General features: G+C 39.8%; 1 protein-coding gene across 1 annotated transcript in view; it reads left to right on the top strand.

The window, feature by feature from the left end:
* The window catches only part of RFX4 (regulatory factor X4), a 108,380-nt gene that overhangs the window by 46,044 nt on the left and 43,974 nt on the right, over positions 1-18,362 (top strand). Inside the window, exons 6-13 of the mRNA XM_059726193.1 lie at positions 378-591; positions 1,470-1,547; positions 4,034-4,197; positions 6,986-7,086; positions 8,497-8,555; positions 10,450-10,594; positions 15,584-15,678; positions 17,956-18,073. Of these exons, the coding sequence (XP_059582176.1) occupies positions 378-591; positions 1,470-1,547; positions 4,034-4,197; positions 6,986-7,086; positions 8,497-8,555; positions 10,450-10,594; positions 15,584-15,678; positions 17,956-18,073 (974 nt within the window). The remainder of the gene's footprint in view (positions 1-377; positions 592-1,469; positions 1,548-4,033; positions 4,198-6,985; positions 7,087-8,496; positions 8,556-10,449; positions 10,595-15,583; positions 15,679-17,955; positions 18,074-18,362) is intronic.

Below are 18,362 nucleotides of genomic sequence, written 5' to 3'. Positions count from 1 at the left end.
GAGCAGAGGGGTATAGCAGTCCTAAGGATCTGGTTCTGTAGCCCTGCGCCGGAGCTGCTGCAGAGCTCTCCACCAGGAAGTTTCTCCAAAAAATGCCTTTAGGGAGAATTTTCCAAAAGTGCCAACAAAAATTTGCACTGTCTGTTCTTCTGCCATGTAAGAGAACTGAGTTTACTTTCTGTGTTAGGATAGTTTTAGCAGCAGGACTGATATGTGGAAAGCTGCTACATTACAATATTCGTCCATTGATCCAGCATTTGTGAATGAATGGAAACTGATTTGCTAAAAAAATAGTAGTTGCATATTTTTTCTTTTTCCCTTCTCTTTTATGTTGTGTGAATAACTCAGTTTATAAAATGTGCATCTTTACGCGTTAGGTACCATTATTATGGCATTGCAGTGAAAGAGAACTCCCAGTATTATGACGTGATGTATTCTAAGAAAGGAGCAGCCTGGGTCAATGAAACAGGAAAAAAAGAAGTAACCAAACAGACAGTGGCATATTCACCACGTTCCAAACTTGGAACATTACTGCCAGAGTTTCCAAATGTCAAAGATCTAAATCTGCCAGCCAGTTTGCCAGAGGAGAAGGTAACACTTCTGAAATATTCATTTGGCCTGCCTTGCTTTTTATCTGTGGGTGAAAGGTTGATCTAAAATGTAAGGCCCTTTAAATAACAGCGAGTGTAATAATGCTTTGACTTTATTTATGAAGGACTTAAGTGTTCCCTGTTCTAGGAAAAAAAGTATTGCTTTAGGTTAGGTGCCCAATGCAAATTGTGCTGTCCTTTTCTTCACAATGTTGCTGAGCCCAGTGTAACTTCATGACACTGTATTTCTAGTACATATCATATAACAGGTTTAACTAAGGAAACCTGATTAAGTCAGCAGTCTTACTCTCCTGGCCCTCCATTTCTGTAATGTATTGTACCAGCTCCAAGGAGTGAACTTCCTTGTTAGAAGTATAATGCTTTCTTGAGGAAAGAATGGGTTTATGACATTTCTCATGCACATAGGCCAGAAAGGGAGAGAAACATATATATGCATATAAAAAAGCATTTTGATTCTTCTTGCCCCTTGACTGATCTTCCAGTTTTAAAATGCCATTCACATGTGTAGTATACTGTTGACGTGCACAAAAGAATAGGGTTTATAGTCTCTCTGTCCTAATTAAGGGCTACATTCTTCTCTTTGATCTCATCAAGACTTTTTTTTCTCATCTTTCATTTGAAGAATCCACACTGACATAAAAAAAAATGCATGGATCGAAAGGGAGAATTTATCTTTAAAACTTAAGTTTTTCACAATCCTAATCTAACTACATTTGGTGTTTTAGCTGATTTTACTATCTTTGCAGTTATGCATAAAGAGAAAAAAGCCAGGTTATTTTTTGTACAATATATTTGGATAGTATGTTTTAAGGCAGAATGTTTTTCAATTCTGATCTTTTGTGCATCTGTCTTTCTCAGGTTTCTACCTTTATTATGATGTACAGAACTCACTGTCAGCGGATACTAGACACTGTAATCAGAGCCAACTTTGATGAGGTATGTCAAGAAAAAAGACTTGTACTTTTATAATGCTTAAGGTTATTCTTAGAATATATTTTGAATGTGACATTTTAAGCTATCGTTTTTGCGTAGGTAGTATTTCAGTGGTTAATAGGTGGTATCTGTACTCATGTATATAGTGTACATTTTATGTGATTGATGCTGAGTAAAAATCTGTGGCAGCAACACACACATTAGCAATAGACCAGACCTACTAAGTTATCTAGTCTACCTCTTCTTCAGCATAGGCTTGGCCCCTACCATGTTCTCATGTGTTTTGAAGAGTCCAATTGTGTATGACTCCACCATTTCCCCAGGGAGGTCTTTATATACCAAAAGAGATCGGTATTGGAGATTTTCTGTCAATGTTTAGCATAAATGTACCTTTGATCAACTATATCTAAGTGTGGGTAATAACACTTCCTGTTGGTTGCCTGTATATCTGTTAGTAATGAGCAGCATATATTTTGGATCCAGAATTCATACTGATACATTACAGTCAGCTTGAGGCACCATGTTGATTGGACGCACCTTAATATATAACTTACCATCACAAATATACATTTTTTTGCTTTTAGTCTGAAGACTGTCTGGTAACAGACATCCCATAAGTTAGAGTTTGAGAATTGCAAACTCCAAAAACTGCTGATAGACAAATTGTCTTAAACTGCTTACGGAGAAGATTAAGGCATCTGAATACAGACAGCTGGGGATGTTCAAAGGAGTCTAAGACCATTAAGACAGCTATATCCAAATGGACATCTAACAAAACTGGGTACCCAGTTCCCTTGGGCCCCCATGGAGATCCACACCAGAACTCTGTTTAGTGTGTACCTCTCCCTCTCTTTTTCTACTATTCCCAGTTCCAAGCTGAAGCTCTTTAACTCAAGACACTGTAAACACTCATGACATGACATGACATATCATATATCATAGCCAGATTCTTCACGGTTTGGGACCTTGTGTAAGCATCTCCACCAATGCAAATTGGCTGTTATCATCATCACGCTGGAATACTGGTATTTTCTTCCGTGAAAAAAGCTTTCTTTTCCTTAATGAAAATTTTCACTTTTTGGCGGCTGAAATCCCTTCTCCTCTCCTGCCCCCCCACACACTTTCTTTACTGAATACTGATTCCATCTTTCCTCCCTTTTTCCATAATACATCTGAACTGCATGTGATCTAGATATAATCACCATAACGAGTGCATACAAAAATTGCTCTCAGAGAATAATTATTCAATTGTACATTGTCAAAGTGGAATGACTTTAAGTGGGTTTCCACAAGTATCTGTCCGGAGTCCATTTCTAGTCACTGTTTTTATTTATGGTTTGGATGATGCTATAGCGAGTACACCGACAACTTTTATGAATACACCAAACTGTAGGGACTTGCATTTGCCTTGGAGAACAGGTTCAATTTTCAAATGGTCCTGAGAAGTTGGAAGGATTATCAGAAATCAACAGGATGAAAATCTGTAAAGGAAAATGCGAAGTATTACACATAGGAAAGAGAAACCAAGTAAGCAAATACAAAATGGGGAAATACTAAGGAAAAAAGATGTAGGATATATCACAGACCACAAATTGAAAAAGAGTCAGTATGATGCTGTTGCAAAAAAGCAATTCTGGTTCTCAGCTGTATTAATAAGTCTAATAAGAGAACACCAAGAGGGAGAAAATCCTTTAGCATACAGAAATTTATTATAAAAGGGGACAATTACAGGTTATTCTCTATGGGAGACAGAAAGAAAGAAATCAGCCTATTTTACAGCAAAGGGGAAAAAGCTTTCTACCTGTTAAGTTGGCAAGACTCTTGAATAACCTAGGAAGGTTGAGAAATCTCCTTCATTGAAGGTTAGACTAGACAACTGTCAGAGATGGTCTAGGTATCCTTAATCAAACCTTAGGACAGGAGCTCAGCTGCATTTTTTTTAATGTTTCTATTATTTTTTATTCATGGGAGATAACAAAGTGGAAACTTCATTTAGTCAAAATAAAAATTCTGAAAATTCTTTCAAAGAGAAAAATGTATTGTTTCTTTCCAAATTGATCTTGGAAGATGTCTAGCTCATCTGGCATTCACTTTGCACATATATAAATCTCTACACAAGGGGTAAGAAATGCAAAATCAGGTTCTCTGTGTAGAAATCAAAGAATTTAGCATCCACTTTTCCTATTGGTGGAGGATAAAACGTATATGGGACACATGAGGACTTTGCACTGTGCTAACATGAAGCTGAAGTCTGAAGCTGATGCCGTCACTAAAAATGTTACTTTACCTTCTCGTGCATGGGTAGGTACCGTCACAGTCCATAGTTGTCTTAGGTTTCAGTGCAAGCCTTTACAGATAGGGACTCTTTCATGAGAGTTTTCTGGAGCACCACGTACAACTATAGTGCTATAGCAATAGCATGTAAGGAAATCTTTTAAAAAGAAATTCTAATGTGTTTTGTTTAATTTTTTCTGTGTATGCAATTATAGGTTCAAAGTTTTCTTCTGCACTTTTGGCAAGGGATGCCACCTCACATGCTACCTGTATTGGGTTCTTCCACGGTTGTAAATATAGTTGGAGTTTGTGATTCTATATTGTACAAAGCTATTTCCGGAGTTCTGATGCCAACAGTATTGCAGGCATTACCTGACAGGCGAGTATGGTTAAGCAATATTAACCTTTTTTTTGGTTTGAATTAGCAGGGAGGTATTTGTTTTTTGCTGTTCTTATTTTAGTACAGTTCTCAAAAAGTGTTATTTTCCTAAGTTTCCAATCTGCAAATGAGAATCAACATAAATGAGTTTAAAGATAGCTGGAATCCTGAAAAAAAGTCTTGTGGTAAATAGATGGTCCGATTTCAGCTGGCATGAGCATGTGTGTGCGCCAGAAATCTGCAGGCTGTGGAGTGTCATGGTAAAGCTTATCTAAAAATGTTCAGAGATTGCCCGGCTAGTCTTCACAACTGACATCACAGTAGGCTGAATTCTGATTACAAGGGAAGTTTGTGTAGTACACAGATGTATGCACAAATGCATTTCAGCTACTGGTCTTTGTGTTCAACCCCAGACCCACGGTATTGCTCCATTTACCAGGATTAAAATGTGTATGGGGCCCCAAACAGAGCACTGGATACACTTAATACTATATTATGCAGCATAGATATGTACCTATTATAGGGGTGCGTTCTTCAGCATTTTCCAGAAATTGGCTCATATGGCATACCTTAGCTTCAGAACAAAGTTCTTCTTTAATCAACGTAGCAGATCTTGTCTGTTCTTTTCCTGTATGGATCTTAACGTGTCCACAGAGTTGTAATTAAAAATCAAGAACAGAACTGAGATCAGCAAAATCACAGCAAAGAGTTTATTTATAGCTTCTCTCCCTTTGTGAATTACTTGAGAACAGACTTTTTTATATTTATAGTTTTATAAATTAGTACCACATACAGAATTATTTGACAGGTTTTATTCAGCCAGATTTCAGCACATGACAGGCTCACAAACAATTTACTGAGACTGTTGCTTTGAGTATTCACTATTTGCACTGTGCATTGGGTCATCAACATTTTTCTGTGGCTCTAATTACAGCAAATGTTTTCAGGCTTTTGTTCTACTTACATGAACTGGTGGGCAGCATTCAGGTTCTAGAACTTGCTAGAGAGATACAAAGTATTTTTTTTTTTTTTTTGCAATCAGAATCAGTGTACGAGCACGGGATTTCTTTGATAAATCTTGTAAGTTTTTTGCAGACTTCACCCCCAAAAATCTATTTCATCAGAAGGATTAAATGGCATACAGCCCTTTTCTCAAGCTGCTTAGTTCTTTCACAGCAAATAAGGAGACTTGAGTGTGAATATAGACTTTTGTAATGCATATAAAGGGCCAGATTGTGGCTATTAAGGCATAGCCCGCAGTGGAGGGGGGTGCAGAAGGGTCTCATAGCAATGGAAGTCCTAGGATGAATTCTTGCTGACTCAGCCAGAATATTTTTCAGGCTCCCTGGGTACAAATGTTGCAGAGCCAGTAAAGCCAACCTCTCAGTGGGTGTACTACACACTTCCAGTCATGTCCAGGTCCTCATCAAATCCTTTCCTGGAGTAACATGTATAGCTGATACCCACAAAAAGTGGTGGCTGTACACCGCAGTGAGGTTGTGGAGGCTCCAAAGGGGGAGCGGAAAAGGCTCTTTTTGTCCTCCCTCCTCTCTGTGTGTCTGGACAGGCTTGGCACAGCTGACCCCAGTTCTACTCTTCCTTAAAGTAGCATGGTTAAGGCTAAAACCATGCTGCTTTTTCTGATGTTTGAATAGGTTGGGGCTAATTTCTTTTTTTATTTCTAAGCCAAAAACACCAAACACAGTTACAAGTTTAATGAAGTACAGAGAGCACCTTCAAAGATGCTTGAATGGATCTGGATTTATTCCTGCACTCCTGATGTTTGTTTGACTTGTGCTTGACCAAAGATCTTTTCAGATGCTTTCTTTCCTGTCCAAGGCCTCAGTTCTCCAAGTGACTCTGCAGGGGCAATGGGTTATTAGCAAGCACTGCTGTCTACACATATTGGGTTGTTTGCAAAGGGTAGTGCTCAAATGTGGCCCAGTTTGACAACTCTGTTTGCAAAATGTAGCTATTTAGAAAGCAATGCAGTTTCTTCTCTGCTCTAGACTCCTGCAAGTCTGTTACATGCATTCAGCTTTGTATCTGTCATCCTGCTTGACCTGTTCTCAGTGAGCATGCTTACATGTGCAATTAATGCTACTGAATAAACTCCAGCACAATTTGAGACAGAGTAAACTAATCCAGACATCACCATCTACACATTCATTTTAGCACAGTAATTTACTCCATCATTGGATAGTACCTGTGTCTGATGGAATTATCCTGTGGTACAGTAAATTAGGCTACACTGGCCTAATTGTTGTGCACGACTAGACCATGACACTTTATTGCACAGCAAGTTAGTCTACTGTGCAGTAAAGTGCACATGTAGACATGGCCAGTGACAGTTAAGGAACCTGGTAATTAAGCAACCTATTTTGCTCCATAATAAATATGGAGTACACTGCTGATGTCACTGGGGATTCTCCATTTATATGGTGACGTGAATGAGGGCCAGAATTTGTCCCAGTATCTACTTCACTCTCTTAAAACTGGGTCCAGTTTTCTCTTTTCATTATAAGCACAGTTTTCCAATCTGAGCACTCACTGAACCAGCCAGAAGCAGCCTTGTGAATTGGCATGCATTCCTGTCTTAGGTATCTTGAAGCCCAGTTCAAATCCCAAATTTTGGACCTGAATGCAGTAATAAGGCACCATTCATCCTTGAAACTCATGTCATATGCTCATTTCTCATAATGGGGTGTTGGGCAGGGAGCTGTGGTTTTACAAGCTTATAGGCCTTTCAAATAAAAACTTTCTTTGAAGTGGTGATTTCTCTTTTCAGCTTGACTCAGGTGATCCGAAAGTTTGCAAAGCAGCTAGATGAATGGCTAAAAGTAGCTCTCCACGACCTGCCAGAAAACCTACGAAATATCAAGTTTGAGTGTACGTACTGATCTCTCTCTCTCTCTCTCTCTCTTTCCCTCTCAATTTAAAAAGAATGTATTATTTATTGATTTATAAAATTACTTGGAAGTTATGTTCAGATTCCATTCCTCTTTAAAAAAATCAACATTATGGATCTTTAATTCACTATAATCTCCACTCCTCGTGAGAAGCAATTTCTTTTAAGCGTAATAAGGCACTGCTCTAAGTAGGAAGAAATGTTTTTCCTTTTTTGTGAACTCTGGTAAGAAATTAATTTGTTGGTAGTAAGCAAAAATTGGGCATGATATTAGGCAAAGCAAATTATTAAACAACCCTTTGGGCTTGCACAATTTGAATACAGCTTGAGGCCCTTGCTCAAAAAAGTGCCAGAGTTAAAAAATGAAGGAGATCAAATTACCCTGTCACCACAGGAAAGGGCACTACTCCCTTTCAGGCGTGCTTTGTAGATGCCTGCAGCGCACATCACCTATTGATACAGCCTGCTTTATTTCACGGCTCTCAATTCTCTTCCTTTCAGGAGCACTAAATTCCACATCACAAGGTTAAAAAAAAAACTAATTTAGGAGAAGGATTAACTATTGATCAGCAGGAAAATGAGGAGTATATTTTGCTGAGAGTACTTAGAACATAAAGTAGCATAACCTATTGGATGTTGTTGGTAATTTTCTTACTTATGCAAAAATTACAAAAAGTTTGTCCTGAGAAAATTCTTGTCCTTTCAAAAATACTGAGAATGCACAACAGTGAAATTTGTTTTGATATATGTAAATATTGGGACAACAAACTTTCTAATAACATTTAAAGTATATATTTTAACATCCTCTTGTGCAATATAGAAGGAATATGAGATAACAACAAATATGACTTCAAATATTTCTGTGGTCTACTTGCTTTAATCTGCAGATGTTTGGTGACTATAACATGAAAGTAAACTGAAGTACCCTCTAGTGTTTGCTTGCACTTGATGCCCAGCTCTCCAAAAAAATTCTTACTTCAAGGCATTTAGTGTTTACTGTTGTGTGTGCAATCCTATAAAAACATTGCTAGGTACTAGTACGCATTCAATTTGATAGACTGGGATTACAGATTTTATAACAATACATGTATACAGCCCAAATTTCAACTATGAAAGCCTTAATAAGATGCTCCATGCCTTCCTGGGGCAGTCAAATCATCATTTACTGATACAAATGTTATGAGGTTTTGTTACTACTGATTGAAGCACCCAAATGAAGTTAATATTTGACAACTGAGTCATTGATATGAATAATAAATAAGAAACAAATATTTATTTTACCAGAATAGGAAAATCAGTACATGTAATTGTTGCTATTTTTAACATAGTACTTTGAAAAACCAGTCTCTTTGTTTAGAATGTTATATAAATGTGTAACTATTTTCCTGCAGTGTCCAGAAGATTTTCTCAAATTCTTCGGCGACAGACATCATTAAATCATCTCTGCCAGGTAGAGATATTTCAGAGTTACCCCTCTAGTTTATTTAATACCCTTTTGGCTGACTTTTGATAATGTGCCGCTTGGATATTAAACAGGGAGCTCTTTGAAACATGAGGCTTTCACAATTTGTTAATATTTGTTACAATCTTCAGATGACCTGGAAAACTGTCAAGAGGGTCAAAAATATATCTTTAGATAGTGGTGTCAATCCAGCATTCTTTGAGCACCCAGCACTACTAGACATTTCTGTGCAGTAAATTCAAGATCTCATCCTAAAAGACGGTTTTAGACTCAGTCCAGCCTGTGGAAATCAATTGGAGACGTTCCATTGGTTTCAATGGGTTTTGGATCAAGCCCTAAAGGAGGGAAGCAAAATGCTTGTATGAAAAACTGAAAAATTCAGATCTAATGTGTCATTAAACCTCAAGTAAAAATGAGGAAAGTACTCAGGAATTTCAAGTGTAGTATTACAATCAGTGAACTTCTGTGAGTATTTTTAACCCTGATTAAATGATGCCATGAGTACAATATAGAATGCATAGGGCCAAATTTTATACTGGTATAAACCAAAGCAGCTCTGTTGGCTCTAGTGTTGCTTTACCCACTTATAGCAGCACAGGCCTTGTCTCACAAGGCAGAGCTTGCATATTCTATTCATGGCACTACTTTTGAAAAGTATATCTAATGTCCAGATCAATGCCCTTAGAGCAGAGGACTATGCAAGAGGACAAGGGAGGAACATTCAGTGAAGGTGAGTCTGTACTTCCTCCATGCTGTCTCTGGGAGCCCTGCCCTTAAACACATTTGCTCCTGCTCTGCATACCTAGAAATGAGGCAATGTTGTCATTCTGAGGGCAGTGCTGAGCACGTGCCTGCAGCAGAAAGCCCAAGCGGGGCTCCTGGCATGTACTCAGTGCTGCCCTAGGTGACCTCCTTGCTTTAATTTCAGGCACAGGCCCGCACAGAGCAGGAGTGAGTGGGCAGGGTATGCTTCCCAGTGGTGCTCCTGGGGGTGGAAGTGAGGATGCGTGAATGTGTCCTGAGTATCCCCTTGTGGAGTCCTTCCTCCATTCCTTTTGTAGTGGGGGCAGATTTGCAGACTAAGCTGTGAAGCCTGTCCAAAACTGCATGGATCACCAGGGGGATCCAGAGAAAGCCAAGGCCTTCACACAAAGGCCCCGGTTTTCTGCACCAAGCCTGGCCCCCAACTGCTCCTGATACTAGGAACTCTTCAGGCTGCAGTAGTTCCTAAGGGGGAAGCCCTTGGGAAAGATAATACAGTCCCAACCTGGTTTGTCTTCTCTGCTTCATTTACACAGAACTAATGTGTGTTACTTCAGCCCCATACCACACCCTCCTGCCTTAGCCCCTTGTCCCTTACCTTTATGCAGACCCTGCATCCATGGAGAGGCCTGGGCATGGTCCAAAAGAGGGACAGGCAATGGTATAGAGGCAGATGAACCCCTTTTCATGTAGCTGAGGGAAGAAGTGCACACACAGGATCTCTGCCATACACTGAATAGGGGAGGGATATGGAGATCCAAGCCATTGTGAGACTTTTTTTCTTTTTTAAATTTATTTTGGACTGGAGTAGACCAAGAAAAGCAGTAAAAATATTGCAGACTTGAGAGTCCAGGGAAAGAGCAGTTAGATTAGACATGCCTGTCTGGATTTGTAGTTTGTGGAATAGAGTTGGCAAAGTGGCTCCAGTGTTATCGGTGACTACAGTAGCCTGTAACTTCCAGAAAGGATTGGGCGGGGGGGAGTGGCGGGGGGCGGAGAGGAGGAGCAGGGACCAAGAACCATCTTAATGAGATGATGGTTAAGGAAGCATAAAAGGGGATAAACCTATTTTTTCACCTAATAAACCATGAACTAATGAGTAGATTGGATTGGATTATAGGCTTCAAGAACGGTGATCCACAGTGCAGATATTACATTCCAAATGCTAGAGGACTGGAGGAATGTGGATCTGAACAGCATTACCAAACAAACTCTCTACACCATGGAGGACTCTCGTGAGGAGCACAGAAAGCTCATCATACAATGTAAGAATAGAACCCCCATGTGAAATATGGTGAACACCTTCCTGTCGGATACAAAACACAACAGTAATAGTGTTGTTCCGTTTTATAATGTGTGAATACAGTGAATGAATGTAATAATTAAGAGATACTGTAACAAGGGAGTAGAATATCGTCTGCTGGCTACTGATCACCTGCTGCTAAAATAAATACTGAAATGTTTCATCCAAATGAAAGGTGAGGCAAAGATGAAAGGTTACATTTTGACACATGGACATGGACATGGATAATGTTAAATTTAAGTTTATTTCTAGTGTTTTAAATGACTGATGTAGCTCCCGGGCCTTGTCCAAAACCTGCTGAGGTTAATATAAGTCTTTTCTTTGACTTAAGACTATGGGTCCAGCTATTAATCATTTTATCTGATGGAATATAGATGTGGTGGTTTTTCCTGTTATAATATCATGGGATAGCTGCCTTTTGGATGGCTTTGACAAGAATATTATTATATATTTGAGTCACCTGTAAAAGGCCTATAAAAGAAAAAAACCATAGGCCTTACACAGCACATTTATGAACAAGTGAACTTTTTATTGGCTGAAATTTCATAATGACTTTCTCTTGATTAATACCTGTCATATGCCCAGAGAATATATAGGTTGACATCATTTTTTTTGGTATAACAAAGGGCATGAGTTGAAGAATGACTTTCAGAAAGCTCAGAGATGTGCTTTCTTAAAGTGGCAAGTTGCATCTAGGGTGAAAAGCCATCCACTGCAATTGCAAAATACTTAGCAGAGTTGTCCATACAATGCACAGTTATAATCCTAAAGCAGCACTTGCTGCACATCTCTTGGTGTTCTACACTGAGGTCCTAAACATGGGTACAGTTGCCATTAGCACTATTTCTAATCTCTGCTCTCACTTGGTATCCTGAAAGTAACACGAGCTCTCCCATACACCTCACATTTCTCATTGAATTCAGGAAGCTCCAAAAAGCAGGTGATTGACTATGTATTCCCTGACCATCTCATGCTAGGAGATGTGTAACAAGGTAGCTGGGAGCTCGGGGCAGTGGTATGCATAGGAGCAGTGGTAACTTCCAGCTGCTGCTGTGACACTGGTGCAATTGCGCAGCTGTGGTAGCAGCTGTTATTTTCCCACCCCCATAAATTAGCACCCAGGGCTGCTGGCCTGGCTATCCCACCCTAGTTAAGTGGTGCCTGCTGGCTCCACTTCCCAGCAGAAAACTGTTTTAGGATTCTTGCCATTTCCTCCCAGCCTTTGGATTTACCTCCTGACATGACTCTCCTTCAACACTGATGATTCCAGGTTTGAGAGGAAAGAGCCAGGAGTTGGCAGCAGAGAAGGCAGACTGTACTGAGAGTCAGTCTGGGGCAGGGACAGAGTGGAACTTCCTGAATTTAAGAGTCCAGATTAACCTGTTTCCTAGCAGCCAGAAGAGCTCTCTTCTCCTATAATGTCCTTAGCACCCATCCCCAACCCCTAAGAATTAGCCAGTTCCCAAAACCTTAATTTTTAATTGTTTTAATAGCCATGGCCTTGATTCAGGAAAGCATCCATATTCAGGAATGATGCTTAAAAATGTGCTAAGCTTAGGTATGTGTTTAAAAGTCCCATTATAATGAAATATAATCTTAAGAACTTTCCTGACCAGGGATGGATTTAAGCACGTGTAAGTGTTGGTAGGTAATCACTCTGCAACAAAAAAGAAAAGGCGTATGATGGGACATAGAGGAGAGGCTATTTCAGAAGCAATAATCCAATATAAATGATCAGGCTTGGATCAGGATTACTTTGAGATGTGTGTAGACATGTGGCATTTACTTTATCTCTTTAACTTTGCCATAGCTTCTCCCTCAGTAGAGGCAATTTAAAGACAGGTAAACAAGGATAAGTCTATCAGGATGTAGTTCTAAAGAGTTTACATTTTTTGTTAGGCCCAGTGCAGCAAATGCAGTGCTGCTGTTGCAATGTATTTTCCATTCTATAAGAAAGCTTAGAGCAGGCTTGAAAATCAGCTTTGTCCCTTTTAAATCTCCAGTATATATCCTCACACACTATCTTACTGCTATTTAAGAGCATTTTCTTTTTCTATACTAACAGTACTAAGACAACTTTTCCATGTCTTGCCACTTGCACTTGCATTACAGTAGTGTCTAAGGCCCCAGTAAGGATTAGAGGCCATAGTACTAGGAATTGTACATACATGCATCTAAAAGATATTCTCTGCCCCTAAAAGCTTACTATTCAGTTGATTTCCCCATCCTCTTTTAAGTCTTGGCTGAAAGGTATAGATAGAGAAAAGCGATTCAAACTTTTCACACTATAAAGGAGACTGATCTAGGTTTGATTTATTTTGGGTGAAGATTCAGATTCTTATTTTACCTAAACTACTTTATCCCTTTCCAGTGCACATACATACATACCATGTTTAAACAGGTCCCTCCTCAGAGGGTAATATTTGATCCTCACTTTATAATGGCATTGAGATTTCTTAGTAATAATATTGCATGTGGACTTTCAGCACCCTTTCACAGATTACTGGTGTTGGGAAACCTCAACATTTGTCATCCATAGGGCACAATTTCCAACTATAGTACCTGGAAAAACATCTTTGAGCTATGCAGACTTATACTAAAACTGTTGCAGTCACTTATTATTACAGAGAGGCTCATTCACCTTGTTAATAGTACGATACCCTGCTTCAGTGATGTGGACACTGGGGTGAGCAGCTAGAAGCCTAGAAGTTGAGAATTTGAGGCCATAGCAGAAGTGCTCATGGTGCGACCATGTCAGTCTCCAGTGAATCTGTGAATTCTGCTAAATAACTGGTCATAAGGACGTAAGAAAGGAAGTAATATAATTGCTTATGTCCTGGTTTCTCTCTTATACTCCCTCTTTCATGTCCCTGGGAGAGCTGTCTGTGGCCACAGATGAAACAGGTGTTCATTCTAGTGGTAGAAATTTCCATCATCAGATATGCTTCCAGGAGAGGGAACAGTATAGGTGTTCAGCCTACAATCATCCCTCCACCCCTGCTCCTGAGACCAGGGTGATCCCAGTCTGGGGAAGGCATAGGTAGCAGTGGCTAATCCATTCCTGTTCCCAGATTGGGAAATGGAGGACTGGAGACACCCAAGTCTGGGGAATAGGCAGGGAGTCTTTCCCTGACATTTTACTCTTCTCCTGTAGAGAGGTCCAGTGCCAGGTCGTGGCACACTCAGCATTTAAAGCCTGTGGGGCTGGGAAAGCCCCCTGAGCCCAATTTCTGACCCTGCTGGCTTTGAAATCCCCACCAGGTTGACACCAGGTTAACACCTGGAAGATCTTTCTTCTGGAGGGGGCATGTTTCCCCTGGGAGAAACTGAATCAGCATTTGTACCCTTGTAGTTTCCACCAAAAGAGTGGTGATTCTCCTGGTAGAAATGTAATGCCTGTGACAGTCCCTTTAGGCTACAAAAGTAACTTTATAACCAGCCCTGGGTAAGGGAAGGTATATAGGTGCCCTTCCCCAGCAGCAAAGCAGACAATAAATTGTGATCCTACCCTTGTCCCTCTCCTCATGCTTCAAAGGATGTAAATTACTTCACCTGTTCTGTGAAGCAGTTTATTCTATGCCTGGCCAGAGCCTCAGGTCAGAAGGTGGAGACCGGCCTCCTCCTGTTGATCTGTATTGAGCAAGAGTCTTTGGTTCACAAAATAGTGAGGGGAAAGCAAGAAAGGGTTGATTCCTCAGCATTTCCCAGCTGTGCCAGCTTAGCCCCTTGTAATGAGCAAAATAAAATAAACTCCTGTGCTGCATCACAACTGTATGTAGGATGAGAAAACTCTTAAAAGCATTCCAGCTGCTTGGCCATTTCAGCTGGCAAGAGCACTGCCTGAACTACAGCATGCAGGCCAGTGTGCTGCTCATAAAACTGCCCATGCATCTGGAAGGGAAAACCTTCTCGTATCTTGCTTTTTTTTTTTTAGTCTCCCTCTGACATTCTTCTCTAACTGCCAGCTCAGAGTTTGCCTCCTCCGTCTGCTCCCAGCATCTGTTCTAATGGTGGGAAATTCCTCTCTCCTGTTGTTTATAATTAAGTATAAAGGGAAATGCACAGCACATTAAATCATCCTGTGACACAGCAGGTATAAAGTATCTTTCCTCTTGATTTACTGGACCATTTTCTTTAGCTCAGTTGCAGAACAATTCCTTGAGATGTTCAGATATATGACTCCTTGTCTTCCAATAGCTTCTTCTCATAAATTAACTGGAGACTCGCAATTTTAATTGACACTTGTGAATTACTTGCCTGGTTTTACTTTCTGTATTAAAAGAGAGAGAGCGAGAGAGAGAGAATCAAAGGCATTCAGGCTGTCTTTGGAAACTCCCTCGTAATCATAATATTTGTGTGGTGATGATCACTTCTTTTTTTTAAAAGTACAAACTTTATTGGAAATAATGTTCTTTTGCTTGTTTAGCAATAGAAAGAAATAATGGCTGCAGTTAAAACATGATCTTACAGCTAACTCGTTGTGCACTGGAGATTTACAGATGAGAGGCCTATCAACAATACTTACCCATTTGGTGTTTAAAAGATCCTCTATGCATTTCTAAATCAATTTCATGCATGACCTTTTTCATCACCAGGGTCAAAGCCTAGCTTAGTGCTTTGCGCGGAGAACACCATAAACGTATTTTATTTCCGGGCAGGCAGCTGAAGTTTAAACCAAAAGATGATTTCAAATGATTGTCCCTGATCCTGCTCCAGCTGAAGTTCTTTAAGAATCCTCATTAATTTCCACAGGATCAGGATCCAGAGACCAAGCACAGGAATGGCTTTAGCCAGAAGGAGTACACATATTTAATAGTTAAATAACCGATTGTGATTAGCTGAGCTAATTGGCAGCACATTGTTGACTGTTTCAGATGCTTTTCCCCCAGTCTTGCCTTAAAATGGAGTTAAAGTTCTGATTTGGGAGTTTTTTTCCCCCTTTGTTTTCTAGTGTATCAAGAGTTTGATCACCTTTTGGAGGAGCAGTCACCTATTGAGTCATACATTGAGTGGTTGGATTCCATGGTGGACAGATGCGTTGTGAAGGTTGGTAAATGGGGGTTAGGATTTGAGTTACGAGTGTGTGCTATCAAGTAACAGGTGTTTAGCATGGAACAAAGGTCCTGAGTTTGCAAAATCTGGATCCAAATTTCAGACTTCAGGTCAGGGCTGCTCAATGCCAGTATTTTGGTTTCTTCAATTCCATGTGCCAAGTTTGGAGCTGGATCAGAGTTCAGATGTCAAGCGCTCTATCACACCTTCTTCCCTCATATACAAAGGTGTAGGTATCTGATGTTTTGATTCAGATTCATCTCTTAAAATAATGCAACACAGGAGGTGGATGTGATAAATCATTATTCCTTTGAGAATTTTAGCTGGACTAATTATTATTAGGGGTGTGCAAATGGGCCGTATTTGATTCAGATTTGGATTCAGCCCAAATCAGGGACAGTGATTTGATTCATTGATTTGGATCACTGTCCCCAGTTCAATTCAGCCGAATCCAAATCTGAAGATTTGATGCTGATTCGGAAAACCAGCGATTCTGTCATAGACACAGCTTTAAATGTTTTTTCTACATACCAGGCACGGCTCATGAACACGATCGTGGAGGCAGATGGAGCCCACCATGCGATGGTGGGACAGATGGAGCATCTCACAGGAGCTGGGGGGGGCCCCCCGCATGCTTGGCGGCGAACCTGGAAGTGGACCGGAACTACTTCCGGTCCACTTCTGGGTCTGCCGGGGACCACGTGGGGGGCCCCCCCATGCCCTCCAGCCGGGCAATTGGCTGGGGGGGGGCGCATGCTCCCCAGTGGACCCAGAAGTGCTTCTGGTCCATTTCCGGGTCTGCTGCCAAGCACACTGGGGACCCCACACACATGCTTCCATGGGACACTCCATCCTCCCCAGCATCTCAGCATTGACAAGCTGCCCGGTACCTTGAGGTTTGTAGGAAAACCATTTAAAGCTGTGTCTATGTCCAACTCGCCAAATCTTTCTGAATCTCTCCAAATCGATTCAGAGGGTTCCAGTTCAATTCAGCGAGATTAAAGGGTCTCCTGATTCAATTTGGATGCAGAGATTCAGCCACCAAGTCAGGCCAAATCTCCGCTGGATCGGATCAGGGACCATAAGCCTTGCACAGCCCTAATTATTGTCATCATTATTTATTTTAGTGAATAAAGATTAGTGAATAAAGATTAGTGACTAGCTCATTATTCAAAAAAGGGTAAAGGTAAAGTTGTGTGATTTTTAAGGAAACTTTGAAACATTAGTTACTGACTTGTGACAAATCTTATATTACTTAGTTGGATGCTGAAATGTACTCACAAGTCATATGAACATTCTTAGCCCAGCAGGCATCAGCACGTTGTAATTCAATGCTATGTAATTATACAGTTCCATCTACCTATTATCTTACATCATGGTTGATAATATATTTTATATTTACTTGTTCTATTGGAAAATGCCATTTTGTTTCCAGATTTCACTATGAGAGTTGATCAGATAATTCATAAAGGATATGTTAAAAATCCTACAGTTTTTTCCCTTTCTGCATGTGTCTGTTACTTGAAAATATTTGATTTTTTGGGAAATTTCTTTTCACTGATCCATTGCTACTATTAGTTATGACTGATTATAAAGGACTTGTTGCTGTTTCCATTAACTCCTTAAAAGAACAAACTTTTCAGGATTAGGTATGAATACAGAAAACATGTATTTGAGAGTGTAAGCTTAAACATTGCTTTCTGAAAAAGTGTTATTGCTGATGAAACTTGATTATATGAATGTTCACAGAAAGTAAGCACTAAAAGTGATGTAAGTACAGCAGGAGCCAAGTAGTTTAAAAATGCAAGTGAATTATTTTTGCAGTGTAGGCTTACCAGTATTTATTCTAAATTGGCTTCCTGAACTAGATAATTACCTGAACTAGGTAATTTGCTTCCTGAACTAGATAATTATCAAGAATCAAATTAAGATAAGACCAGAGGATGTTGTTAGGCTGTCTAATAAATTCCTTTATTAGTTGTAATCTAGATGTAACCCTTGCAAGCACAAATACTATGATTTAGAAGTTATCAAGTATTGTTCTATTGTAGATTTCCTCTTTGTGCAGACTAATCTGTACAGAACTGTCATGTATTGGGTGGCTTCAAGTATATTTATTATAATCTTTACCCTATTTTTCTTTAACATGCAGCTAAATTTATGATGAGATGTGGTTTTCCAGTAAAGCAAATAGGCAGACATGCACCACATTGGACAGTACAAAATTATAACAAAAGTTTATGTATGTTATAAATATATATTTTTTTGTAGGTAGCTGCCAAGAGACAAGGTTCTTTGAAGAAAGTAGCTCAGCAGTTCCTTTTGATGTGGTCCTGTTTTGGCACTCGGGTGATTCGAGACATGACTTTGCACAGTGCACCCAGCTTTGGTACTTTTGATTTTATTGTAATGGTTGATTCTTGCAATAGGAAATGCTGTATCCAAGCTTGTTTCAAAAAAGAGTTTTTAATGAAAATGCCTATATTTTCACATATCTGGGACTTTTAAAAAAAAGTGTCAGGTTGAAATTTTCAAGGCACTTACTAGCAGCAGGCAACATTTGAACAAATTCCTTTCAGTTCTTTTTGAGTTCTGCAAGAGTGGGGAGGGTATGCCTTCCCGTTTTGAAAGAAGACTGTCCTGTTTCTTTTCTCACAGAACTGAAAAAGTAGATTCAC

This window comes from Alligator mississippiensis, chromosome 4, assembly GCF_030867095.1.
Source record: "Alligator mississippiensis isolate rAllMis1 chromosome 4, rAllMis1, whole genome shotgun sequence".
NCBI lineage: Eukaryota > Metazoa > Chordata > Crocodylia > Alligatoridae > Alligator > Alligator mississippiensis.
The sequence above is the reverse complement of the archived record's forward strand: the minus strand, read 5'-3'. Positions and strand labels throughout refer to the sequence as shown.